General features: G+C 43.2%; 1 protein-coding gene across 2 annotated transcripts in view; it reads left to right on the forward strand.

The window, feature by feature from the left end:
• The window catches only part of LOC110533713 (E3 ubiquitin-protein ligase Siah2), a 42382-nt gene that overhangs the window by 4635 nt on the left and 9864 nt on the right, over positions 1-27883 (forward strand). Inside the window, exon 1 of one of the 2 annotated variants that reach the window (XM_021618178.2) lies at positions 21373-23127. The exons of the other annotated variant lie outside the window; for it this stretch is intronic. Coding sequence (XP_021473853.2) covers positions 22942-23127 — 186 coding nt within the window. The 5' untranslated portion in view covers positions 21373-22941. Of the gene's footprint in view, positions 1-21372; positions 23128-27883 lie in introns of those variants that run through there. 2 annotated transcript variants of the gene reach the window in all.

The raw sequence follows: 27883 nt of genomic DNA on the forward strand, positions 1-27883 counted from the left end.
GGTAGCCGGAAAGTAGAGCATTGCTGTTGTCTAACCTAGAAGTAACAAAAGCATGGATTCATTTTTCTGCATCATTTTTTGGACAGAAAGTTTCTGATTTTTGCAATGTTTACGTAGATGGAAAAAAGCTGTCCTTGAAACAGTCTTGATATGTTCGTCAAAAGAGAGATCATGGTCCAGAGTAACGCCGAGGTCCTTCACAGTTTTATTTGAGACAACTGTACAACCATTAAGATTAATTGTCAGATTCAACAGAAGATCTCTTTGTTTCTTGGGACCTAGAACAAGCATCTCTGTTTTGTCTGAGTTTAAAAGTAGAATTTGGGTTTCCAATCTCTCCAAAAGAATGTGGTGATCAATGGTATCAAAAGCAGCACTAAGGTCTAGGAGCACGAGGACAGATGCAGAGCCTCGGTCTGATGCCATTAAAAGGTAATTTACCACCTTCACAAGTACAGTCTCAGTGCTATGATGGGGTCTAAAACCAGACTGAAGCATTTCATATACATTGTTTGTCTTCAGGAAGGCAGTGAGTTGCTGTGCAACAGCTTTTTCTACAATTTTTGAGAGGAATGGAAGATTCGATATAGGCCGATAGTTTTTTAAATATTTTCTGGGTCAAGGTTTGACTTTTTCAAGAGAAGCTTTATTACTGCCACTTTTAGTGAGTTTGGTACACATCCGGTGGATAGAGAGCTGTTTATTATGTTCAACATAGGAGGGCCAAGCACAGGAAGCAGCTCTTTCAGTAGTTTAGTTGGAGTAGGGCCCAGTATGCAGCTTGAAGGTTTAGAGGCCATGATTATTTTCATCATTGTGTCAAGAGATATAGTACTAAAACACTTGAGTGTCTCTCTTGATCCTAGGTCCTGGCAGAGTTGTGCAGACTCAGGACAACTGAGCTTTGAAGGAATACGCAGATTTAAAGTGTCCGTAATTTGCTTTCTAATAATCATGATCTTTTCCTCAAAGAAGTTCATTAATTTATTACTGCTGAAACGAAAGCCATTCTCACTTGGGGAATGCTGCTTTTTAGTTAGCTTTTCGACAGTATCAAAAATACATTTTGGATTGTTCTTTTTTTCCTCAATTAAGTTGGAAAAATAGGATGATCGAGCAGCAGTGAGGGCTCTTCGGTACTGTCTTTCCAAGCAAGTCGGAAGACTTCCAGTTTGGTGTGGCGCCATTTCCGTTCCAATTTTCTGGAAGCTTGCTTCAGAGCTCGGGTATTTTCTGTATACCAGGGAGCTAGTTTCTTATGAGAAATGTTTTTAGGGGTGCAACTGCATCTAGGGTATTGCGCAAGGTTAAATTGAGTTCCTCAGTTAGGTGGTTAACTGATTTTTGTCCTCTGACGTCCTTGGGTAGGCAGAGGGAGTCTGGAAGGGCATCAAGGATTTTTTGTGTTGTCTGGGAATTTATTGCACAACTTTGGATGCTCCTTGGTTGGGGTCTGAGCAAATAATTTGTTGCAATTGCAAACATGATGGTATATAAATAAAATAAAATTGTGGTCCGATGGTCCAGGACTATGAGGAAAAACAATAAGATCCATAACATTTATTCCATGGGACAAAACTAGGTCCAGAGTATGACTGTGACAGTGAGTAGGTCCAGAGACATGTTGGACAAAACCCACTGAGTCGATGATGGCTCTGAAAGCCTTTTGGAGTGGGTCTGTGGACTTTTCCATGTGAATATTAAAGTCACCAAAAAGTAGAATATTATCTGCTATGACTACAAGGTCCGATAGGAATTCAAGGAACTCAATGAGGAACGCTGTATACGGCCCAGGAGGCCTGTAAACAGTAGCTATAAAAAGTGATTGAGTAGGCTGCATAGATTTCATGACTAGAAGCTCAAAAGACGAAAACGTCATTTTTTTTTTGTAAATTAAAATTTGCTATCACAAATGTTAGCAACACCTCCGCCTTTGCGGGATGCACTGGGGATATGGTCACTAGTGTAACCAGGAGGTGAGGCCTCATTTAACACAGTAAATTCATCAGGCTTAAGCCATGTTTCAGTCAGGCCAATCACATCAAGATTATGATCTGTGATTAGTTCATTGACTATAACTGCCTTTGAAGTAAGGGATCTAACATTAAGTAGCCCTATTTTGAGATGTGAGGTCTTTATGAGACTAGTGAGATTGCTGAGGCGAACACCACCATGTTTAGTTTTGCCCAACCTAGGTCGAGGCACACACGGTCTCAATGGGGATAGCTGAGCTTACTACACTGACTGTGCTAGTGGCAGACTCCACTAAGCTAACAGCCTGCTGCCCGCACCCTATTTCATTGTGGAGCTAGAGGAGTTAGAGCCCTGTCTATGTTGGTAGATAAGATGAGAGCACCCCTCCAGCCAGGATGGAGTCCGTCACTCCTCAGCAGGTGAGGCTTGGTCCTGTTTGTGGGTGAGTCCCAGAAAGAGGGCCAATTATCTACAAATCCTATCTTTTGGGAGGGGCAGAAAACAGTTTTCAACCAGCGATTGAGTTGTGAGACTCTGCTGTAGAGTTTACAATTACTCAATGTCGACACATCTTTCTAGCTGATTTACACGCTGAAGCTAACCTATTCCCCCTCAGGAGACTGAAAATATTTGTCATGGGTCCTCAGATCCTCAGAAGGTTCTACAGCTGCACCATCGAGAGCATCCTGACGGGTTGCATCACTGCCTGATACGGCAACTCCTCGGCCTCCGACTGCAAGGCACTACAGAGGGTAGTGCGTACGGCCCAGTACATCACCGGGGTCAAGCTTCCTGCCATCCAGGACCTCTACACCAGGCGGTGTCAGAGGAAGGCCCTAACAATTGTCAGACTCCAGCCACCCTAGTCATAGATTGTTTTGTCTGCTACCGTACGGCATGCGGTACCAGAGTGCCTAGTCTAGGTCCAAGAGCCTTCTAAACAGCTTCTACCCCTCAAGCCATAAGACTCCTGAACAGCTAATCAAATGGCTACCCAGACTATTTGCACTGTCCCCCCCTCCTTCTACCCTGCTGCTACCCACTGTTATTATCTATGCATAGTCACTTTAATAACTCTACCTACATGTACATATTACTTAAATGACCTCGACACCGATGCGCCCGCACGTGGACTCTGTACCTTTACCCCCTGTATATAGCCCCTCTATTGTTATTTATTGCTGCTCTTTAATTATTTGTTTTTCTTATCCCTTTTTTCTTAAAACAGCTTTGTTAAGGGCTTGTAAATAAGCATTTCACGGCGCATGTGACAAATAAAATTTGATTTGAGTTGATTGCTTCGCAATACCAGACAGCCATTGTGATTGTACCCATGATTTTACCAGTCAAATTGCCAGGGTCAGAGGTTCCAAGCCTGTTCTGTTCATTCTATTTCTACTTGTTATTATGACTGTTATTTTATTTTCATGACAGTCTTCATCCATTACCGTCAGTTATACACTATTTGTGCCAGCCCTAGTCAAAACCTTAACCCTCTCTAACCTCCACTGGGGACAGGTATCCCTATGACAGACAACAGCACAGGATCCAAACCTAGACATTACAGCTCTTGTTCTACCAGTAATGGTTCATCAGAATGGCTGTGTTTACCTTCTCTAAAGCTGCAGTCCACTGCTCCACTGTGTTATATGGTGTTTATATGCAGGTCCATTTCCTCAGGAGCAGCTCCATATTTAGGCTACATCTCTGATATGCTTTTTGGACATCCTCCTCTATCCAGTGAGCTCTGTTTTATGTAACTACTTTTAATGTCTTTTGGACTTTTTCAAGCCAAGCCCTTTCCTCTCTCCTGGTATTAGTGTTGTAACAAGTGTTGTAACAGTCTCTGAGTTTGGCCTGCAGCGGCCACACTGTGTAATGGGATTAGACATGGATATGAGGAGCCCCAGGCCTGCCTTCCTGCCTGCATGGACTGACAGTTTATTTTGGGTAGGAGTCCCATCTATTCTGGACCGGTTCCTCTGCGGTTTGTTGTTGTTTACACACACTGTGCATTGCCTGCACTCAACTGCCTGGCTTCCTGATGGGGTTTATCATTGGCTACAAGTAAACAGACAAATACCTAATTTCATCCTTTCTGCACCCCTTTAATCACATCCCTTATCTGAGTGAATTCAGAGTGGCAGAGCCTGATTGCAGCAGCCAGAGGACCACAGACACTAACCAAATTAACCTATACATACTAGGAGTGGCATTTGCACCATAATAATGTTTCATTCTCGCTCACTCACACACAACAGGTAGGCCTACACACAAACCCTCTAACACACATGTCCTCCCAGACACACACTCACTCACCTTGTGCAAAGCCTCCAATCCCCAATCTCATAATTAATAATCTGAACCCCACATTAGAGGACAGGGGAACTAATAGGCTACTTTGAAGCAAGGTAAGGACATGCCTCATAATATGTATTAAAACATTAAATTAAGTATATGTTTTCAGCTCATTGCAAAGTGTTGTGACGCTGATGAAGCCTGCCTTCCGTTGCTGTTTTATGCCTCTTCAAAACAACTGGGAACTAGGAAAGACCACTAGGAACTGGGGAAAAAACTAACTTCGATTGGGAAAACTAGTTTTGGACGGTCATCTAACTTGGAATTCCAACTCGGCAACTCAAGCCTCTTTCTAGAGCTCTAACTTTCTGACCTGAAGATTACCGACTAGTGATGCACCGATATGACGTTTTTGGCCAATACCGATATCCGATATATACAATATTTGCCTTGCCAAAAAAAAAACGGTACTGATAACCGATATTTAAACATTTTAGCGGCGTTTTAAGCATTCTAGTACAGTTAACTATTTAACACTCACACACATGGACGCAGCGGTCTAAGGCACTGCATCTCAGTGCAAGAGTGGTCACTACAGTCCCTGGTTAGAATCCAGGCTGTATTACATCCGGCCGTGATTGGGAGTCCCATAGGGCGGCACACAGTTGGCCCAGCGTCAGCCGGGTAGGCCCAGCGTCAGCCGGGTAGGCCGTCATTGTAAAGAAAAATTAGTTCTTAACGGACTTGCGTAGTTAAATAAAGGTTACACACACCACACTGACGCAAAAATTCTTTTGTTGGCATTTACGTATGTCCCTGTTACCAGTAGAACATAATCAAAACCTATTTCTTTCACTTACTTGCTGTGTTGTTTTGTTGTTCAATTCTTCCATTGTTTCGTTCTCAACCAGGATTTCTATGGAATGTGTCAAAAAAGATACACGTCAAATAAGCTTGTTGACCAATCAGGATCTGAATATGATTGCACATCACATAATTTAACTGTTCATACATTTTTTACGTAGTTTTTACACATTGATAACACTTTAACTCGTATTTCATATGTCACAACGATTCATCGATACATATGCTATGATAGTGGTAAAGTTGTCTAGCGCACCTACAGTGCTGGTCATAAAAAAAAGCTAGCTAGCTCATGGATGAAAACTATGTTCTTCCCCAAAAACATAGCAAAACGACATGCGTTTCAGTAGCTATAGTTAGCTAGCTGACTATATAGCTAGATGTCATCATCTAAAATAACCCTAATTTATAAGACAGTTCTTTTTTGATTAATGGTGGTCGGACCCATCTATGTGAAGCTAGCCACATTAAGGATTAGTGCACTTTGACATCGGTTTTTAACATCGGCATTAAACTAGATATCGGGCCAATACCAATGTTGGCATTTTTAGCTAATATCGGCCGATTCCGATATGTTCACCGATATATCATGCATCCCTATTACGGACGACATGATTTGACCATATTTTTGGTCAAATCATTTGTCTTGAAAGCACCACAAGATGCTTCAGCACCAACAGCAGCTCTTGCGTTGTCTGACAGATTTTCCACTCAAAGGCTATGTATCTGTATACTGTAGGCTTACACGTGTGATAAATAAGATACGTAAAGAATATACTGTACAAACGCGCCAGTTTAATTCCACTAAATTATGCAAATTAACCTATAGACCGATTTATATATGACCAGTCAAATGTATTTCCATCAATTAATAGGCTAAAAAGCATGATTTCGCAACGGGATATTTTTCTTCTTCTCACGGACAATTGTCCGGCACCAATATTATAAATCTGCTTTTCAATTTCTTTCCAGGCAATTAGCCCTAGACTCAGGAGAGTTAGAGCAGGGTGACCCAGACCTAGACCCGGTTTATGAGATCTGTGATGAGACCGAGAATAGTTTATAGTCTGATTTCACGGTGCAAGGGTTGTCGGGAACATTCTCTTTTTGGGAGAAGCAACACTGTTAGCAGGTTGAGATTTGTCTTTCATATATTTATTGATTGATTATCCAAACACAGTACACATTTTAATTGGATGTGTCAGGTGTGTATTGAATGAGTGGTTATGAGGTGCTGTCAAATTAAGTCTGGTCATTCCACCCTGCAGCATCCCCCTTGTGGTTGCGTGCCCTGTAGCGCTGTGCTGGCCTGACTAGTCACTCCTGCGCTCCATTGCATGCTAACACTAATGACGGGCTCACTGATCCTACACTACCATTCTGCCTCTATGACCCCATGTTATTTTTAGAAGCAGGCAATGTGACATCTGCTTTGCATACTCCTCTGCTCCCTGAGACACAGGGAGCAGGCACTCACTGTGTGTGTGTGTGTGTGTGTGTGTGTGTGTGTGTGTGTGTGTGTTTCACTAACATCAGTGTATGGGTCAGTGGTCACAGGAGGCAGTGGTGTTGTTAAAGGGAAAGTTCTCCCGAAATACAATGACACATTGGTTTCCTTATTCTGTTAGCAGTCAAGGTATGAACAAGGTATAACAGCAATCCAGGCTTTGGTTTAATTTCCCTGGCAGTGGCTGGCACAGTTTTCAATTGCTAATGTTTAGCATTTGTGGCACAAATCCCATCAAGTCATTGGACCAATATTATAATTTTTCGCACATCATGTTCAAATCATCTATGTGACTGAGTTTCTATTGTTATTTATTTTTTATTGGATTGATGCGCGAAAAATGCTAATGTTGGTCCCATGACTTGAATGGTATTTGTGCCACAAATACTAAAACATTAGCATTTGAAAACAGTGCCAGAGAAGTAAATGAAAGCATGGATTGCTGTCAAACCCTGTTCATAAATCAAAATGTAATTTGGGTGAACTATCCCTTTAAAATCGATAGAGTAGGACTCCTGCTGAGGTGTGTGTATGAGCAGGGCTGATGTATGGTAGTAAAGCTCAGCTGTGTTGTAGATGGAACGGCTGTTCAGTTGGTGTGTTTTACAGTAGAGTTAGCTGCTTCCCCACTTTGGATGTTTTTGGATTATTTGAGTGGGCTATTTATTGAGTGAATCATTGCATACATTTTGCATTAATTTATGAATTTGTTTTTTTGTGTTTGCATTTTTAAGTATGTAGGATGTCGAAAGCCAAGTGAGGTGTTAGGAAGTAGGAAGGCACAATGTTTGTTGTGGTTGATTTTCAGGGAATTTACTTCTCTAGGGTAGGGGGCAGCATTTGGAATTTTGGATGAAAATCGTTCCCAAATTAAACTGCCTTCTACTCAGGCCCAGAAGATAGGATATGCATATAATTGGTAGATTTGGATAGAAAACACTCTAAAGTTTCCAAAACTGTTAAAATAGTGTCTGAGTATAACAGAACTGATTTGGCAGGCGAAAATCTGGGAAATATCCATTCAGGAAGTAGGATTTCTTTTTCTATTCAATGCCATTACAGTATCCATTGATTTAGGACTCAAATTGCAGTTCCTATGCCTTCCACTAGATGTCAACAGTCTTTAGAAATTGTTTCAGGCTTGTATTCTGAAAAGGGAGGGAGTAAGAGCAGTCTAAATGAGTGGACCCTGCCGTGTCACAGAGCTTTTTCATGCGTGCGACCAAGAGAGTGCCTTTCTTGTTTACCTTTTATATTGACAGCATTATTGTCCAGTTGAAATATTATCGATTATTTAGGCTAAAAACAACCTGAGGATTGATAATGAACATCGTTTGAAATGTTTCTACGAACTTTACGGATACAATTTTGATTTTTTGTGTGCCTGTTGTGACTGCATTTGAGCATGTGGATTACTGCAGAAAACACACCAACAAAATGGAGGTTTTTGGAAAAAAATATACTTTATTGAACAAAAGGAACATTTATTGAACAAAAGGAACAATTATTGAATAAATGAATGTCTTCTGAGTGCAACCATATGAAGATCCTCAAAGGTAAGTGATTCATTTTATCTATATTTCTGACTTGTGTAACTCTTCTACTTGGCTGGTTACTGTTTGTAATGATTTGTCTGCTGGGCTATGTTCTCAAATAATTGTACGGTATGCTTTTGCCGTAAAGCATTTTTTAAATCTGACACCGTGGTTGGATACACAAGAAGTTCATCTTTAAACCTATGTAAAATAGTTGTATCTTTTCTGAATTATTATAATGAGTATTTCTGTATTTGAATTTGGCGCTCTGCAATCTCACTGGATGTTGGCCAGGTGGGACGCTAGCGTCCCACATACCCTAGAGAGGTTAATCAGCTGCTCTCTACAGCAATATGTCTAGCGCCACAATCTCCTACTGGAGGGAACCAGAACTGCAAAGCAGTGTTTTTTTTTTTAGACCACCAATTTAAAGGATAGTCATAATTTGGAAATGAAATGGAATTGCCAATAAAAAGTGAGTTTATAATAACTCATGCAGGGAAGATGTAGTATGATGAGCTGTCTCACCATGGGTGTTTCTAATGGGGATTTGATTAAGCTAGCATTAGCTGTCTGGATCTCACTACTGCTATCTTAAGTGTGTGATTTAATGAAACTGGATTGGGAGCAGACACTTAAGTACTCTTTTCTTCTCTCTCCTCAGTCTTTCCCTGCCTCTCCTCTGCTTTCCTTCTCAAAGCCATCATCTACATTTCACACTCAGTCAACCTGAAAATCTCATCTCATCCTATCCACGAACACATTCTCCTCATGTCTCCCTCATGTCTACAGATGTGTGTGTGCGTGTGTTCTTGCAAAGAAGCGCTGGCAGAGTGACAATCCAGCATCCCCTCTCCCCTCTGAAGTGTTGCTCTCCTGTGTGTGTGTGTGTGTGTGTCAGCGCTGTGATTGACAGGTGTGTTTCTTTGTTGATGAGGACTTGGGGATATAGTTGAGGTAGAGTCTCTAGCCCAGGTCTCTACAACCCTGTTCCTGGAGAGCTACCCTCCTGTAGGTTTTCGCTCCAACCCCAGTTGTAACCAACCTGATTCAGATTATCAACCAGCTAATTATTAGAATCGGGTGCACTAGTTTAGGGATGGAACAAAAACTTACTGGACGGTAGCTCTCCAGGAAAAGGGTTGGAGAAGCCTACTCTAGCCTGAGTCATATAACATCTCAGCCTCCCTGCAACCCTGTCTGTTTGCGTGTATTGATTGCCCCAGTAGTGTAATATGCTTTCCCTTGGATAAATCTATTGAACTTGTATGTCTAAAAATCCCATTCCATCCCAATAACATATTGTACTGATGTATATACGGTAGGGCAGGCAACCATGGTCCTGGAGTGCCGCAGGCACTTCATGTTTTTGATATAATTGACCTGGAAGACCAGGTGTGTTGAATTTAGGTAATCACTGAACTGAATAATTAGCTCAGCTGATCAGGTGTGGTGCCTAGTTGGAACACAATCCTGTAGTACCTGCAGCACTCCAGGAACAGGGTTTCCTACCCCAGTGTTAGGGAGTGTACAGTCGTGGCCAAAAGTTTTGAGAATGACACAAATATTAATTTTCACACAGTTTGCTGGTTCAGTGTCTTTAGATATTTTTGTTAGATGTTACTATGGTATACTGAAGTATTTTTTTATTTGACCTTTATTTAACTAGGCAAGTCAGTTAAGAACAAATTCTTATTTTCAAGTATAATTACAACCATTTCATAAGTGTCAAAGGCTTTTATTGACAATTACATGAAATTGTAACAGAGAGTCTATTTGCCGTGTTGACTCTTCTTTTTCAAGACCTCTGCAATCCGCCCTGGCATGCTGTCAATTATCTTCTGGGCCACATCCTGACTGATGGCAGCCCATTCTTGCATAATCAATGCTTGGAGTTTGTCAGAATTTGTATGTTTTTGTTTGTCCACCCGCCTCATGAGGATTGACCACAAGTTCTCAATGGGATTAAGGTCTGGGGAGTTTCCTGGCCATGGACCCAAAATATTGATGTTTTGTTCCCCGAGCCACTTAGTTATCACTTTTGCCTTATGGCAAGGTGCTCCATAATGCTGGAAAATGCATTGTTCATCACCAAACTGTTCCTGGATGGTTGGGAGAAGTTGCTCTCGGAGGATGTGTTGGTACCATTCTTTATTCATGGCTGTGTTCTTAGGCAAAATTGTGAGTGAGTCCACTCCCTTGGCTGAGAAGCATCCCCACACATGAATGGTCTCAGGATGCTTTACTGTTGGCATGACACAGGACTGATGGTAGCTCTCACCTTGTCTTCTCTGGACAAGCTTTTTTCCTGATGCCCCAAACAATCGGAAAGGGGATTCATCAGAGAAAATGACTTTACCCCAGTCCTCAGCAGTCCAATCCCTGTACCTTTGCAGAATATCAGTCTGTCCCTGATGTTTTTCCTGGAGAGAAGTGGCTTCTTTGCTGCCCTTCTTGACACCAGGTCATCCTCCAAAAGTCTTCTCCTCACTGTGCGTGCAGATGCACTCACACCTGCCTGCTGCCATTCCGGAGCAAGCTCTGTACTGGTGGTGCCCCGATCCCGCAGTTGAATCAAGTTTAGAAGACGGTCCTGGCGCTTGCTGGACTTTCTTGGGCGCCCTGAAGCCTGCTTCACCACAATTGAACCACTATCTTTTAAGTTCTTGATGGTCCGATAAATGTTTGATTTTGGTGCAATCTTACTGGCAGAAATATCCTTGCATGTGAAGCCCTTTTTGTGTAAAGCAATGAGGAAGGCACATGTTTCCTTCCAGGTAACCATGGTTGACAGAGGAAGAACAATGATTCCATGCGCCACCTTACTTTTGAAGCTTCCAGTCTGTTATTCAAACTCAATCAGCATGACAGAGTGATCTCCAGCCTTGTCCTCGTCAACACTCACACCTGTGTTTACGAGAGAATCACTGACATGATGTTAGATGGTCCTTTTGTGGCAGGGCTGAAATGCATTGGAAATGTTTTTGGAGGATTCAGTTCATTTGCATGGCAATCTGATCACTCTTCATAACATTCTGGAGTATATGCAAATTGCCATCACACAAACTGAAGCAGCAGACTTTGTGAAAATTTATATTTGTGTCATTCTCAAAACGTTTGGCCACGACTGAAGGTGTTTTGTTTACGCAGTGTGTATTCGTCAGGCCCCTGAATGGGATTTATTTTACTGGAACCAATTGTCATCATGCTGCTGTTAGCAGCCTGGGCTTGGTGGAGGTGGGATGTACTTGAATGAATGTCCTGAAAACAAAAGACCATGATCTCTCTGCTCTATAAGCCCCTAGCCTGGCTACCTCCTCCTCCTCTGTCCCTTTCTATTATACTGCTGAATCACAATGACCATATTATCTCTTCCTCCTTGTAATTCTTCCTCGTCCTCTATCCTCCCTCCCCGCCTCCTTCTCTTCTCCATATTTTCCTATCCTCTTTTTCCCTCTTTTTCCCTCTTCTTCCTCCCTCTCTCAGCCCTCAACTTGTCTCTCTTCCAATCTCCTTCCTCTCTTCTCCTCCTTGTCCTCCTCGTCCTCCTCCCTCTCTCCTGTGTGTGAGGAGTCATTAATCTCAGCCAGAGCGATGGTCACTCTTGACTGCACCATAAACTCTCATCCGTCAGCACTTAATTGAATTGCCGGGTGTTTAAGAACCCTGAGAACCCTTCTCTCTCTTCGCTATCATTGTATCATGCCTTTTTTTCCCTTCATTTTCTCTATCTATCATGCTTTTTCTTGTTATTTTCACTCTCCTTTCCGGTTGTACTCTTTATCCCCTCTCTCCTTCTCACTCCTTCCCTTTGGTCTCACGCTTTAATCAGTCAGAATTTGGCAGTAGTGGAGGCTTGTGGTCCCTTTTGGGTTAATAGGCATCCAGTTCGTCCTTATCTGTGGCACTTGTCCATGTTGCAGTATATGTGTGTGCGTGCATGTGTTTGTGTGTGAGTCGTTCCATGTCATTTCAGCAAGCCATGACACCCATCATCTTCGATTGTTCTGAAATTGGTTTTCTACCTAAAGTTACAAAGAAAATGTTGACAAACAAAACAGGAGACCAGCAAAATCACTTACAAGATGGCATTGCAGTGGATAGCTGCAGTCTTATGGGCTCCTGAACAATTCTTAAATTGTGTTTTTTTTTGTACGTAATGTTTCCGGCATAATTTCCTATGACTGAAAACAGCTTCTGGACATTAGAACAGCGAACACTAACCCTGATTTGGATGAATATTTCTACTTCAACGAGTTGGCAGCTCTGGATGTTATGTTTACCCTGGACCAGGCCCTTATCCCCGGGACTCGAAAGAGAGGCGCGATGATTAGACTATGTGGTCGAGCATCTAGACCACCCGTGCCCTTGTTTTGTTGTCGAACGTACAATCACTAGAGAACAAACTGGATGGGCTCCGTTTGAGACTATCTTGTCAATGGGACCTGAACAACTGTCATGTCCTATGTTTCTTTGAGTCGTGGCTGAACAAGGACATGGATTATATACACCTACTGTAGCTGCTTTTCCATGCCTCGTCAACGTCGGATGGCAGCCTCTGGTAAGCTGAGAGGGGGAGTGGTGTGTCCGTTTGTTAACATCAATTGGTGTGCGATCTCTAATGTCAAGGAAGTCTCAAGTTTTTGCTCACCTGGGTTAGAATACCTCATGATAAGCTGCAGACCGTATTTACCAAGAGTTTTAATCTGTATTTTTCGTAGCTGTCTATTTACCACCACAAAAATACCACACACTCAACGAGCTGCATAGGGCCAATAATAATAGAAAATGCACATCCAGAGGCGGCAGTTTTCGTGGCCGGGGATTATTAATTAAGGGAAACTGAAATTTGTTTGACCTAATTTCTACCAGCATGTCACATGTGCAACTAGAGGTAACAAGACTCTAGATCATCTTTACTCCACACACACAAACTCATACAAGGCTCTCCCTCGCCGTCGCTCCTCCTGATTCCTGCTTACAAGCAAAAACTCAAACAGGAATTACCAGTGATGCGCTCATTATGGAAGTGGTCTGATGAAGTGCGAGCTAAGCTACAGGACTGGAATATGTTCTAGGATTCATCCGATAACATGGAGGAGTTTACCACATCAGTCACCGGCCTCATTAATAAGAGCATCGACGACGTCGTCCCCATAGGGACCATAAGTACATAGCCCAACCAAAACCCATGGATTACAGGCAACATTTGCACTGAGCTAAGGCAAGAGCTACCACTTTCAAGGAGTGGGACACTAACCTGGATAAGTGTTGTCACGTACCAGATTTTTTTTACTTCGATACCGACATCAGGGTTTAGTATCACGATACGGGATATCGAAATGATACTCTATACCGAAACTATACCACGGCAAAAATAAAAGAAGGCATATTAGCAAAAATAAAAGAAGGCATATTAGCTAAAGTCACAGAATAACAACTTTTTTTATTTACATTTAACAATATCTTGATAACTTGTAAAACAAATAAAATAACAAATATATTACATTTATTGCAAATATTAAACACCAAATTAAATACCAGAGCAGGCAATTCTTTTTAAATTACATCTAAACTGTTTTAAAATGTAATTCGATACATATCAGGATTAATTTGCTCATCTATGGCCATAATATTGGATCAAATGACATTCATTATTCAGTACAGCTAAATAGTTTAATGTATTAAATTAATAGTTTAGTTCCAAAACGACAAACACTTTTGAAACTGTTAAATGCACTCATAACTTGACAGCAATGTATTCAGACTACTTCGGGTTTGTCTGGGCTTGCTATCAGTGGCCACTAGCCAACCAGCAGCCCTGGGCAGAGCCATGAGTGAAATGCACTCTGGGAATTGTAGTATACAGTCTAAAATCCATTGTATTTCTATGATGTGTAGACCATTGCTTTACTTTTTGGGTTGTGTAATCCTATTATAATGCTCACATGAATGCCATGCTGATGTTCATGTCATTGTCTCTAAAAAATAAAAATAAGTAGAATAATGTTACAATGCAAATGTCATGTAAATTCGTTTTTCATGTCATTTTTGGAAATGAACCTCCCTTGCACTGCTTTGTAACACATTTTGCTTAGTTGTTTCAGTGGGCTGGCCCTCATCTGCTCCAATCAAAGTGTTCCCATAGTTTGCTTCTGCAGCCAGTTTTGTCAACAAGCTGCGGGGATGGGGGTATGATTTTTTTTTTCTTCAGAAGAGGCCATGCTGTTGGCATTTTCTCTCTCCTCTCGCTTGCTTCTCAAAAGTGGCTCACACTGTACAGTCTATGGCAAGTGCAAGTAGCCTGGCTAGCTACTGCCTCCTTGAGAATATTCGGATGAATGACTCGATCCTCTCAATCCATTTGACATGAGAAGCATTTGACGGAAGTGCCAAAAGTAACAAAAATTCTATTCCCGAACCGTGTTTAATGTTCTAGTATTTATACCGTGCAACACTAATCCGGAGGCTTTCAAGAAATCCCGCTACGACCTCCGATAAGCCATCAAACAGGCAAAGCGTTAATATAGGACTAAGATTGAATCCTACTTTGCCGGCTCTGACACTCGTGAGATGTGGCAGAGCTTGCAAACTATCACGGATTACAAAGGGAAACCCAGCCACAAGCTGCCCAATGATGCGAGCAGGGCATAACATTTTATTTTTGATCCAGCCACTGTGGAGATTTAAAAACTAGCAGCTGCTCAGATTTTTTACCAGCCCAAATATATTTATTTCACTTAAATTATACTTAACAAAAAAACAGATGTGCATTCTTTGTAATGTTTTTAAAACAAGTGTATTACTAGTAAGAAGTAATGTGGTATATTGTTTCATTACATTTAAAATGTGTATTTTTAGGCAAAATATCACAGATGAGACAAACATTTTCTCCTGCCCCTTTAAGGGTGGGAGGTGACTGTGCCTGTGAGATTGAGTCTGACTGACTATTAAAAGCGTTGTCTTCTCTTATCTAGCAGTTGAAAAACAACCAAGCTTGTGAACAATGTAAATAGCCAAGAAACACAAGGACAAAGTCTCACTTCAGTATACATTTGTTTCAAGTGTATTAAACCAACTTTTATGCCTGTGCACCGTGCTTCTAAAAATGAATCTTTCTCAGCTCTTCATGTGCGCACAGCCCCCAGTGTTGCAGCGCGAGGTGGCATAGGCTATATAGGATTCATAGTTATTTGACTTTGTGCGATTAATTTACATGCTATGAAACAAAATGGCGGAAATACTTTGAAAACAGCTACTGAAGCATTTATTTTACTATAAATGTGATCACACTTGACTATTTCCATTCACAAATGTGAGTGAAATGCTTGCACTTTTGAACCCTGACCACCTGCCAACGTGGCTGGTGAAACAGACATCTTACCCGCCAATGCCACGCATTTGTTAGGTGGCAGATGTTCATTTTAGGCCCAGGATGCAAGCCTACCAAACAAGCTAAATGCCTTCTATGCTCTCTTTGAGGCAAGGAACACTAAACCATGCATGAGAGCTCCAGCAGTTCCGGATGACTGTGATCTCGCTCCCCGTAGCCGATAAACAGGATAACATTCACAAGGCCTCTGGGCCAGACAGGAGGCATACATGGAGCATGCTCTGACTAGCTGGTGGGTTTTGTCTCTGTCATTTTCAACCTCTCCCTGACCAAGTCTGTACTACCTACATGTTTCAAGCAGACCACCATAGTCCTTGTGCCCAAGAACGCCAAGGTATCCTGTCTCTAAATGAATTTCACCCCATAGCACTCGCATCTGTTGCCATGAAATGCTTTGAAAGGCTGTTCATGGTTCATTATTCAACACATCATCCCAGACACCCTGGACAAGGGTTGGGTGGTATCCAGATTTTCATATCGTCATACTGTTCTTCGCTCATCCCGAGATTTATGGTATTACCAGCTTAGTACACAAGGGGGTGCTAAAAAACACAAACGCCTGTTTGGGTGTCTATTACTAGAATGCAAACAAAATTAGCCCAAGTGTTACGTTCCCCAGTTTGTGTTGTAGTTTGTGTATTTGCATGTGTTTATTTCAGGAAATGGCTTCCTGAAATCCCTCAAGCAGCTGATTAGTCGACTCCATGGCTAATTGGGGAGCTGACCCCGCCCCCTCGTCAAGACGCAGCTGTCTCCAATTACCTATTCCTTCTGAAGCTATATAAAAGCCAGTGTTCTGTTCAGGAGAGAGATCATTGCTGGGAGGTCATTGCTGGAAGGTCATTGCAGAGAGATTGAATGTGAGGGAGGTCATTGCTGAGAGAGGAGGCTGATGGCTGTGGATAATTTAGTTGTTGGTAGCAGTTGGTATGTTCTGTGAGTTTGTTGCTCAGATAGAGCTTATTGATGTTCTTTGTTTCTTAGTTTGTTTGAGAGATTATTTGGTGCTAAATTAGGTAAGTATTGGTTAGGCAGGTAAGATAGGAGAGGAGGCTTTGAGATTTACTTTCTTTGCTTTGGTTCCGTCCAGCCCCTTTTCCCCATATTACCGTGTAAAGGAATAAAGTCCTTGTAAACGGTACCACATTCTGCCTGGTGTCATCGTTACTCACGCTTACAGTCCATACCTCTTTCACTTCACGGAGAGTTGAGTTGTAGCAGGGTGTTGCGTTCCCTCTTCATAGAGGCGTGCGTAACACCAAGTAATAGTGAATTTCCTTGGAGGCTGCTAGATAAATATGCTAATGAGCGCAACTGGCTGTATTTCCTCTTGGTATGGCAACTGCTTGGCATCCGACTGCAAGGCGCTGCAAAGTGTTGTGTGTATGGCCCAGTACGTCAGTGGGGCCGAGCTCCCTGCCATCCAGGACCTCTATACCAGGCGGTGTCAGAGGAAGGCCCTAAAAATTGTCAGACTCGAGCCATAGAGTCATAGACTGTTCTTTCTTCTACCACACAGCAAGTGGTACCGATGCATAAAATCTGGAACCAACAGGACCCTGAACAGCTTCTAGCCCCAAGCCATAAAACACCTAAATAGTTAGTCCGGGTAGATAGTTGGTTATCTGTATTGACCCTCTTTGCACTCTTTTGACTCCCATATGCTGCTGCTACTGTTTATTATCCATCCTGTTGCCTAGTCACTTTACCCCTCCCAATATGTACATATCTACCTCAATTACCTCGTACTCCTCCCTGCACATCGACTCGGTACTGGTACCCCGTGTATATAGCCAAGTTATTGTTACTCCTGTATTTATTCCTCATTATAGTTTTTTTCTATATTTCCCTCTCTGCATTGTTGGGAAGGGCCCTTAAGTAAGCATTTCACTTAGTTTTCATCTGTTGTTTACGAAGCATGTGACAATGCAATTTGATTTGGTTAATGGATAAAGGGTAAGCGACTTCAATGACTAATTTCTCTAAACGGGGGAGAAAACATCCCCAGATTCACAGGCAATACATTACATAGGGTGAAGAAGCCATACTCTAAGCCACAGCTCCATACTGCTTTTCAGACATAGATAACTGATACTGGTTGTGGGGTGTGTTGACGGTTATATGAATCCTATAAATAAAAAGGGCCAATTTGGGTGCATTCTATGAGCTTAATTTCTCGAAGATCAAATTATATTTAAACAAAATTATGTTCTAGGACTGCTAGTCTTATCTGTTTTTAACTACAGAAACAATTTCAGCACAATCTGAGGTGGTGGGTGTCAATCCTCTTGTATTTTTAGGTGGAATGACCCATGTGATGACTGAGACAAGCACACATCTCTCTCATCACACACGGTTCAGGCTGTCTTTAATTGTATCCCACTAACCTTTCCTGATAGTAACTGTCTCTCACAGCTAAGGTCTCGGGACACATCAATAGCGTTTGCCTGCCGAGAGTACCTCTGAACAGAGTGCAGGCAGTAATTTTCCAGTGCGACGTGTGCTATAAATAGTCTGCCATGTCCACTACAGGGACACTGACTGCTAGCTATGCAGTTTATCCAGGGATGCCGTGTGGTTGTCTGTTTGCACATTTATCAATATGCATTTCGGTGTCTTCATGAGTGTGTGCTTACACACCCTATGCATTTGTTTGTGTGCCTACCCATACTGCTTGTTTGTACACTTGGGGGAGGTGCATTCTGAAGGTATTGCAGTACCTCCCCTGTCTCTCTTTCTTCCTTTCTCTCTTTCTCCTCCCCGCTCTCTCTTTTCCCCTTTCTCCTCTGCCCTCTGGTGTATAGAGAGTCCTCCAGCAGTACCTGCTGCTGAATCTGTTGTCTTGTTTTTAGACTCTGTTATAGTCTTCAGACTCGCAGGCACACACGCATGTATGTATCTCCGGCTTCTCATCCCACATCCCATTGAGGGAGGTAATAGAGGCTGGCCTTGGACAGGGGGAGCACGTGGATACGATGCGGGGGATGAGGGGAGGAAAAGAAACCTGGGGAATAAAAGAGGAACATTTTAAGTCAATCTGCCAAGGCCAGCTGCTCTCCACTCAGCTACCTGCCAGAGCCAATGAAACCAGCTCCCAGCACCGCTGTTTACACGGCCAATCTCATTACACACACTCTGTCTGGTTGAAAGGGATGAAAAGGGGGGAGGGTCATTCCATGCCATTTCAGCAAGCCATGAAACCCGTCATCTCAGATTGTTCTGAAATCATTTCTGTAGTTAGAAGCAGATAAGATTAGCATTCCTGCAACATTATTTTGTTGAACTATAATTTGATATCTGAGAAATTAAGCAAATTAATTGCACCCAAATTTGCCATTTTAATTTATAGGATTCATATAATATTCTATAAATATTGTACCTAACATCTGATTTGTAACAATGAGAAGACATAAGGAATTATCAAAAGCCACCCATGGACCCCCACAACCTCAACATCCAGTATATAGTATCAGTTCTCTGTCTGAGAAGTAGTATGAAGCTGTGGCTCGGAATATTGCTTCTTCATCCTATTCTCAGTGAATTTGGGGGTGATTTCCCCCCCCCCCCCCCCCCCCCCCCCCCCCCCCCACACACACACACAAATTACGAAATTACATTGGTTTCCTTATCCTATAAGCAGCTTACGGACAAGGTATGACAGCAATGGTACCTATGTTAGCATTTCTGTGGTTCATTTCCAAATCCTCTATAAGTAACATCATTGAATTACTCAATCAATTATTAGATTCTTCAGGATGATTTGGACATAAAGCATGAAAGCGCTAATGTAAGTACAGTTGACTTGGATTTGTGCCACAAATGCAAAAAAAGTTAGCAGTGGACAACAAAACCAACACATGGATTTCTGTCATACCTTGTCCATAGACAGCTTACAGGGTAAGGAAACCAGTATGTCATATTGTAATTTGGGTGAACTATTACCCCTTTAACATTGATGTGGGGGGGGGGGGGGGGGGGGGGGGGCTTTTAAAAAAGAAATCCCCCGGAACAGGACCATCTAGTGTTCAGAACCTGGTAATATCAAGATGTAGGATGGGACATAAACGTAACAACTTCAATGACTAATTTCTCTGAACTGGGGAAAAACAACACCAAATTCACTGGGAATTACATTTACATACGATAAAGAAACAGTACTCCGAGCCGCAGCTCCAAACTACTTGTCAGACATGGAGAACTGAAACTACACTGAACAAAAATATAAACGCAACATGAAACTATTTCAAAGATGTTACTGAGTTAGACCCTAATCTACAGATTTCACATGACTGGGAATACACATATACATCTGTTGGTCACAGACACCTTTAAAAAAAAAAGGAGTGACGTGGATCAGAAAAGCAGTCAGTATCTGCTGTGACCACCATTTGCCCCATGTAGTGCGACACATCTCCTTTGCATAGAGTTTATAAGGTTGTTGGTTGTGGACTGTTGTCCCGCTCCTCTTCAACGGCTGTGCAATGTTGCTGGACATTGGCGGGAACAAGAACACGCTGTCATAGACGTTGATCTAGAGCATCGCAAACATGCTCAATGAGTGAAATGTCTGGTGAGTATGTAGGCCATGGAAGAACTGGGACATTTTCAGCATCCAGGATTTGTGTACGGATCCTTGCAACATGGGGCCGTGCATTATCATGCTGAAAGATGAGGTGATGGTGGTGGATGAATGGCACAACAATGGGCCTCAGGATCTCGTCATGGTATCTCTGCATTCAAATTGCCATTGCTAAAATGCAATTGTGTTCGTTGTCCGTAGCTTATGCATGCCCATACCATAAGCCCACCGCCAACATAACGTTGACATCAGCCAACCGCTCGCCCACACGGCCCCATACACGCCATCTGCCATCTGCCAGGTACAGTTAAAACCGGGATTCATCCGTGAAGAGCACACTTCTCCAGCGTGCCAGTGGCCATCGAAGGTGATCACTTGTCCACTGAATTCGGTTATGTGGCCAAACTGCAGTCGGGTCAACACGCGGTGAGGATGACAAGCACACAGATTAGCTACACTGAGACAGTTTCTGACAGTTTGTGCAGAAATTCTCCGATTGTGCAAACCCACAGTTTCATCAGCGCTCCTGGTGGCTGGTCTCAGACGATCCCGCAGGTGAAGAAGCCAGATGTGGAGGTCCTGGGCAGGCGTGGTTACACGTGGTCTGCAGTTGTGGGCCGGTTGGAAGTACTGCCAAATTCTCTAAAACGACATTGGAGGAGGCTTATGATAGAGATATTAACATCCAATTCTCTGGCAACAGTTCTGGTGGACATTGCTGCAGTCAGCATGCCAATTGCATGCTCCATCAAAACACGAGACATCTGTGGCATTGTGTGACAGAACTGCACATTTTAGAGGGACCTTTTATTGTCCCCAGCACAAGGTGCTCCTGTGTAATTATCATGCTGTTTAATCAGCTTCTTGATATGCACCTGTCCGGTGGATGGATTATCTTGGCAAAGGAGAAATGCGCACTAACAGAGGTGTAAACACATTTGTGCACAAAGTTTGAGAGAAATACGTTTTTTTTTTGCGTATGGAACATATCTGGGATCTTATATTTCAGCTCATGAAACATGGGGCACTACATGTTGTGGTTATATTTTTGTTCAGTGTATATACTCGTTGGGGTGTGATTGGCATTTCTTTGGATTCCTCATGCCTAACTCATTGTTAGAAAAAAGTTTGGTCCAAATCGGATGTTTAGGTACTATATTTATTGAATATTATATTTATCCCATACATTTATATGGCCAATTTGGGTGCAATCAATTAGCTTAATTTCTCAGAGATCAAATTATATTTGAATAAAACAATGTTTCAGGAATGCTAATCTTATCTGTTGGTGAGTGTCGAAATCCTCTTGTGCTTTTTGAAGTGGAACGACCCAAGAGAGAGACATGAAGAAAGGGCCAGATGATGGTGAGTTTTGTCTGGAGTCCCAACAGTCTGTCCTTTAGGGGAAAGACAGATGCGGGAAAAAGAGGGAGAAAGAAAAACATGAGAGGAGGGGCTCGGGAGATTGCTGCTCTTGGCTGTGAAACACCTACCCACTCACAGACAGGCTCTGTCTCCCCGCCCACTCCATTCTTGTGTGTGTGTGTGTGTGTGCTGCAGATGTTTTTGTGTGGCGGCTGCTCTGGCTTTTCTGTCACCGCGCAGAGCTGAGAGGAGGAGGAGAGAGCAGCGCAGCAGAGAGAGAGAGCGAGAGTGCGTCCGTGTGCTTGTGTGTGCTATGCAGGGATTGCTCTGTCTGGCTGCTGGTGATTTGGTAGGAGCTTTTGGTGTGTTTATGTAGACATCCACCATTCTGCTGTTGGTTGCGTGTTTAGGTCAGTAAGCCATCGAGGAGGAGCTCTCATAAGGTAGATTGCATGCTGTTTGCATTTGACTGCTGCAGGAGACCGCCAGGAAAGGAGGGAGCGGGAAGGGGGGAGATCGGGAACAAGTGAAAGAGAGAGCTGTTACCCTCAATGTGCATTGGTCTGTTTATCTTCTCTACTGCTTGCTAGTGTTTAGCTGTGTGGCTGATGCGGCATGTGTCTATGAGTCAGGCTGAAGCCATACTGTAAGTGAGGTCACAGCGCTGTAGTGGAGGAGACAATGCTGGTAATGAATGTTCTCTCTGCGTAGGGGACGGACGGTGAGGTCAGCTGGGCTGCTGTGTTCTGAGCATCAGACTCTGAATTCCTCTACAGTGGAGGAGCTCCTGGTGGCTTTGTTTCGGTTGCCTGGCGGGACAGAAACAACGGTCTGATTCAGTGTGGTCTGTGTCAGCCAGAGGCACAATGCATGTGTGAGCTGAGCTTGGCAGGTGGCAGGATTAGTGCTAGATGTAGTGTGACTGTGGACTGGACACAGACCATTCATTCACACATACTCTCACATACAGGAGAGTTAGGGACTTATCACTCGTTCGATTTCAGTCATTACATGCAGCATTAGAGCAGTGAGTCTGTTAGGCAGGCAGGCAGCTCTCCTTACACCTCAGGCTGCCATTCCATTACAGCAGTGTGCTTTTCGGGACTGAGACTCCGATTTGCTTTTTGTAGCCAGCTGTGGAGCCCCTTGATTCTCATACCTGGCTTATGGTTGAGAGGAAAGGTATTATATCCTTGGTTTGCAGAGGGATAGAGCCCCTAAGCTATTTGAGATAGTGAATTCAGCAGGACTTTGGAAGACAGGCATTGAGATTGAGATTGGATCCGCTTGTAAAGCAAGAGCACGGCCATTGATAGGTCTTGTGAGGGGTATAGCAAAGACTCAGTGGTGTGTGAAATTGGTTGAGGGATAGTGTGTGTTGGACAGTGTGTCAGATAGTGTGTGTGTGTCCATTCTCTCACGCGTAATGCTGTGCCCAGCGTCCTGCCTGCCTCTCCTAAGGGACCTGGCTCAGTGGCGCTGCCTGCTAGGGTGGCACCGCCAACACGGGGTCAGTGCAGGGGTCACTGCAGGGGCTGGGCCGGGGTCAGAGGTTGGGGTTGGGGGAATGAATCGGCCCGTCTGCCTCACCAAACCGCAACATGGGAGCAAGGTGAGTACCTTAATTTACTCAGCAATCTTTCAGACAGTTTAAACCTAGTCTTTTTACACCACACATTAGAAAGACTAGATACTGCAATAATAGTAATAATAAATCATTAATGAACCGAGTCTTTGTCTGTCCCCTCAGGGTTCTGCATTCTTTTGTGAAGTTTTGTGTGATTCTTGTCATAAGGGGCCTCGTATGGAGCGATTTGAGTGCCAACATTGTATTTGAATTCCATAATTTTGAAATTTGTATTAACTTTTTAGTATTTGTTTTATTTGTAACGCACAAATGTAATAATTTTATTGAGTGAATATTGCATTTAGTTTTAAAATCGAATATTTAAGTTAGATATATTCTGTTTCAAAATGGTATATATTGCATTCATTGTCTATCAAGTTTACAAACAATAATTTCAAGTTCATCAACGTTTCATATATTCAACTTCTCAGATGCATTCGGATTCCGTTTTTAAATTCGGTTCTCTAAATTCAGATTCAAAACCACAGACAACATCCTGGTACTTTCATAGCCAGGGAATGTAGAGGAGAACCAATATAATGAAATACTTACTGTGGTAAACAGAAGCTTCTTGTGAAATGTTGAATTTATTTTCTAGCATTTGAACCATTTTGGCTATAAACTATGATGATCCCATTCCTGAAAGCTAAGAGTCTCTGAAATATCTGTTCCCTCTATGATGATCGCATGCCGCATTGGAAGGGAGTAACACAAAATAAAAACAATTTGGCCCACATAAGAATACTGTTGAATATTCCTGACAGTTTAGCCCTTCTAAGGATAGCCTTTCCTCTGCCAATGTAATCCTGCTCTTGTGACCTACTGGGTTCGAACTGGGTCTCCTGCCTGTCACAAGACTGTGTTAGCCCACTTAGCCCATAGCTTCTGGAACTAATCCCTAACAAAATTCTACAGCAAGGTTACTCATCAAAAGAGCTTGGTTCATCAAACCACTTCAGTTACATTTTACCCCCTTTGACCTCATACTCAGATATCACGGGACCAATATAACTGACTGGGTTCGAAATCAGGCTTACTGCACAACAACAGCACTTTATTTTGCAAACAGAAGCAGAATGATCTGTAGACCCCAGTTAATGAGAGGGCAACAGAGGTGGTTTGGGGATCCATGCATGTGATGAACAACCTTGCCTGAGACCTAAAAACGTGTTAGTTTGACTGATTGGGTTCTAACCCAGGTCTCCTGTGCTTCAGACAATTCAAGTTTTCAGGTCTCCGACAAGTTACTTATCACAAAAGCATGGTCACCAAAGCTGCTGCTACATGGTCACGTGTGTTTTCGAGGCAGAAGTCCTGCGGTTGAGTCTCAATATGCGATGAATCAGGGGAAAGCAGTACTTGCTAAGCAGACAGTGTGATGTCCTTTACAATGGTACCACTGGACTCAGATGTACAGTTGCGCTGGTTCAAACCACAGGGTTTTCTGTAGAGCGAGTTTAGGTGGTGAATGTAGCTTATGGGAATCTGTGAAACTCATTAATCAGCCTGAAGTGTTGTCCCTTGCACAATAGTAAAAGGCCTTTTTCAATAGCACGGTGGGTTATAACTATGGTTGGGTGGTATCTAGATTTCAATATTGTCTTACTGTCCTCTCATACCGGGCTATACGGTATTACCAGCTTAGTACACAAGGGGGCGCCCAAAAACACAAAGAAAAGTCTAGAATTCTATTGCCCAGAATGCTGACAAAGTGAGCACAAGTAATGTCGAATTTCAATGGAGGCTGCTAGCTAAATATGATAACGAGCGCAAACGAAAATAAAAAAATTGCTGAGACAGCTCATAAAGTTACACATATATAGTTAGGAGCTACCGAATGTCATTTTTGGTGAGTTTAGACATTTACAAGCAAACGTGAATGAGAGACCTTGAGGGACCTGTATCTGTGTGAAGTCTGGAGTTGCTAGGCTAGGGCCTTGACTTCTGAAACACGGCAGAAAGCTAACACAAACGATGCCCCATTTGTGTCTCGGTATGAGCTGAATCACATGCACATTGGACCCACTCCAATTTGCCTACCAACCGATCTGCCATTTCCATCGTTATTCACACGGCCGTAACACATCTGGACAAGAGGAATACCTATGTGAGAATGCTGTTCATTGGCTACAGTTTAGTATTCAACACTATTGTTCCCTCCAAGCTCGACACCAAGCTCAGAGCCCCGGGTCTGGACACCACCCTCTGCAACTGGGTCCTGGACCTCCTGATGGGCAGACCACAGGCTGTGAGGACTGGCAACAACACCACCTCCACACGGACTCGAGCGGGTGGTGATGGTGAAGATTATTTTGTATTTATTTTTTACCTTTATTTAACTAGTTAAGAACAAATTCTTATTTCCAATGACGGCCTAGGAACAGTGGGTTAACTGCCGGTTCAGGGGCAGAACGACAGATTTGTACTTTGTCAGCTGGGGGGTTTGAACTTGCAACCTTCCGGTTACTAGTCCAACGCTCTAACCACTAGGCTACCCTGGGACCTTGCTCCCACCCATCCAGGACATTACTCAAAAATGTGCCTGATGAAGGCCCGCAGCATCATGAAGGACAACACACACCCCAGCCACGAGCTGTTCACTCCCTTACCATCGGAGCATGTGGTCTGATACCAACAAGCTCAGAGACAGTTTCTGTCTACAAGCCGTCAGACTGCTGAACACTTGAACTGGACTGACAACCTGCACTGAGTCTCCACACCTTAGCACACATCCACTCACTCACACCCACACAGATATACACCGGGTATACAAAACATTAAGAAGAACTGCTCTTTCCATGACATAGACTTACCAGATGAAAGATATGAACCCTTATTGATGTCACTTATTGAAGTGGATTCAACCAGTGTAGATGAAGGGGAGGAGACAGGTTAAAGAAGTATTTTTAAGCCTTGAGACAATTGAGACATGTATTGTGTGTGTGTGCCATTCAGAGGGTGAATGGGCAAGACAGAAGATTGAAGTGCCTTTGAACGGGGTATGGTAGTAGGTGCCAGGCACAGTTGTTTGTGGCCAGAACTGCAATGCTGTTGGGTTGTTCGCGCTCATCAGTTTCCCGTGTGTATCAAGAATGTTTCACCACCCAAAGGACATCCAGCCAACTTGACACAACTGTGGGATGCATTGTAGTTAACATGGGCCATCATCCCTGTGGAACACTTCAACACCTTGAGTCCATGCCCTGATGAATTAGGGTTGTTCTGAGCCATTTACTTTGTTCTTATTTGTTGTTTGTCGAGAAGGAACCTACAAGTAAGCATTTCATTGGACGGTGTATACCATGTGTATCCTGTACATACAACTTAAACATGAATCAGGGGAAGCGGTACTGATTAGGCGGGCAGCGTGTCGTCCTTTACATGAACTTCCTGAACTTATCCCTATAGGCTGTAGGTAAGTGGACTAACACAGCTTTGTGACATTCTGGTTCGAACCCAGTCAGTCACGAGCAAGATGAAATGGGGAGTGAAAAGGGTGTTCTCAGAAGAGGTATGACAGGGCTATTCAAAACTATATTCTTATGGAGCCCAAAGGGTTCTCCTCTCATGGCATCAAGAGAATGTTGCTATATCTCTCATTTTGAGAAATGCTATTGCAGCCAGGGAAAGAGTGTGCGAGAGGGAAAAACAAGTGCATGAGAACAAGAGGGAATGGATCGTTACTGGTGTTCTAGCCGAGACATTTGATGCCTCTAACTCAATTACTAGACTCTCACTGCAGGCCAATCTCATCCCAAACTTTCAGCCAGATTGCTATTGATCCTAGTGTGGGCAGAGGACTGGAGAGGTGTAAAGGCTGTGTACTGGGGCTGGGTTTGGGGGGGAGGGAATGATTGAGAGGATGCAGAGGGCCCTCTGTGACCCATTCCCTGGCCGAGAGGGTAACGTAATACCCGTGGCCTGGCAGCTGGATGGTTTTTCGGGACACATGAGCCTCTGGGTACTCTGTTCAGCCTGAGGTCACTGCCTGTTCCTGGAACTCGAGGAAGAGAAGAGGAGAGGACCACATCTGCTCTTTTTCTCACTCACTTTTTATTCCTCACCCGCTTCTCGCTTTTCCTCTGCTGTTCATTACGGTTTTTATTTTTGCCCTTCCTGTTTTACTCCCTGTCTCTCACTGCATCCTCTTTCTGTCTCTCACCTCTCTGTTTTACTCCCTGTCTCTCACTGCATCCTCTTACTGTCTCTCACTTCTCTGTTTTACTCCCTGTCTCCCACTGCATCCTCTTTCTGTCTCTCACCTCTGTTTTACTCCCTGTCTCCCACTGCATCCTCTTTCTGTCTCTCACTTCTCTGTTTTACTCCCTGTCTCCCACTGCATCCTCTTTCTGTCTCTCACTTCTCTGTTTTACTCCCTGTCTCCCACTGCATCCTCTTTCTGTCTCTCACCTCTGTTTTACTCCCTGTCTCCCACTGCATCCTCTTTCTGTCTCTCACCTCTGTTTTACTCCCTGTCTCCCACTGCATCCTCTTTCTGTCTCTCACTTCTCTGTTTTACTCCCTGTCTCCCACTGCATCCTCTTTCTGTCTCTCACCTCTGTTTTACTCCCTGTCTCTCACTGCATCCTCTTTCTGTCTCTCACCTCTGTTTTACTCCCTGTCTCCCACTGCATCCTCTTTCTGTCTCTCACTTCTCTGTTTTACTCCCTGTCTCCCACTGCATCCTCTTACTGTCTCTCACTTCTCTGTTTTACTCCCTGTCTCCCACTGCATCCTCTTA

This window comes from Oncorhynchus mykiss, chromosome 10 (genome assembly GCF_013265735.2).
Source record: "Oncorhynchus mykiss isolate Arlee chromosome 10, USDA_OmykA_1.1, whole genome shotgun sequence".
Classification (NCBI taxonomy): Eukaryota; Metazoa; Chordata; class Actinopteri; order Salmoniformes; family Salmonidae; genus Oncorhynchus; species Oncorhynchus mykiss.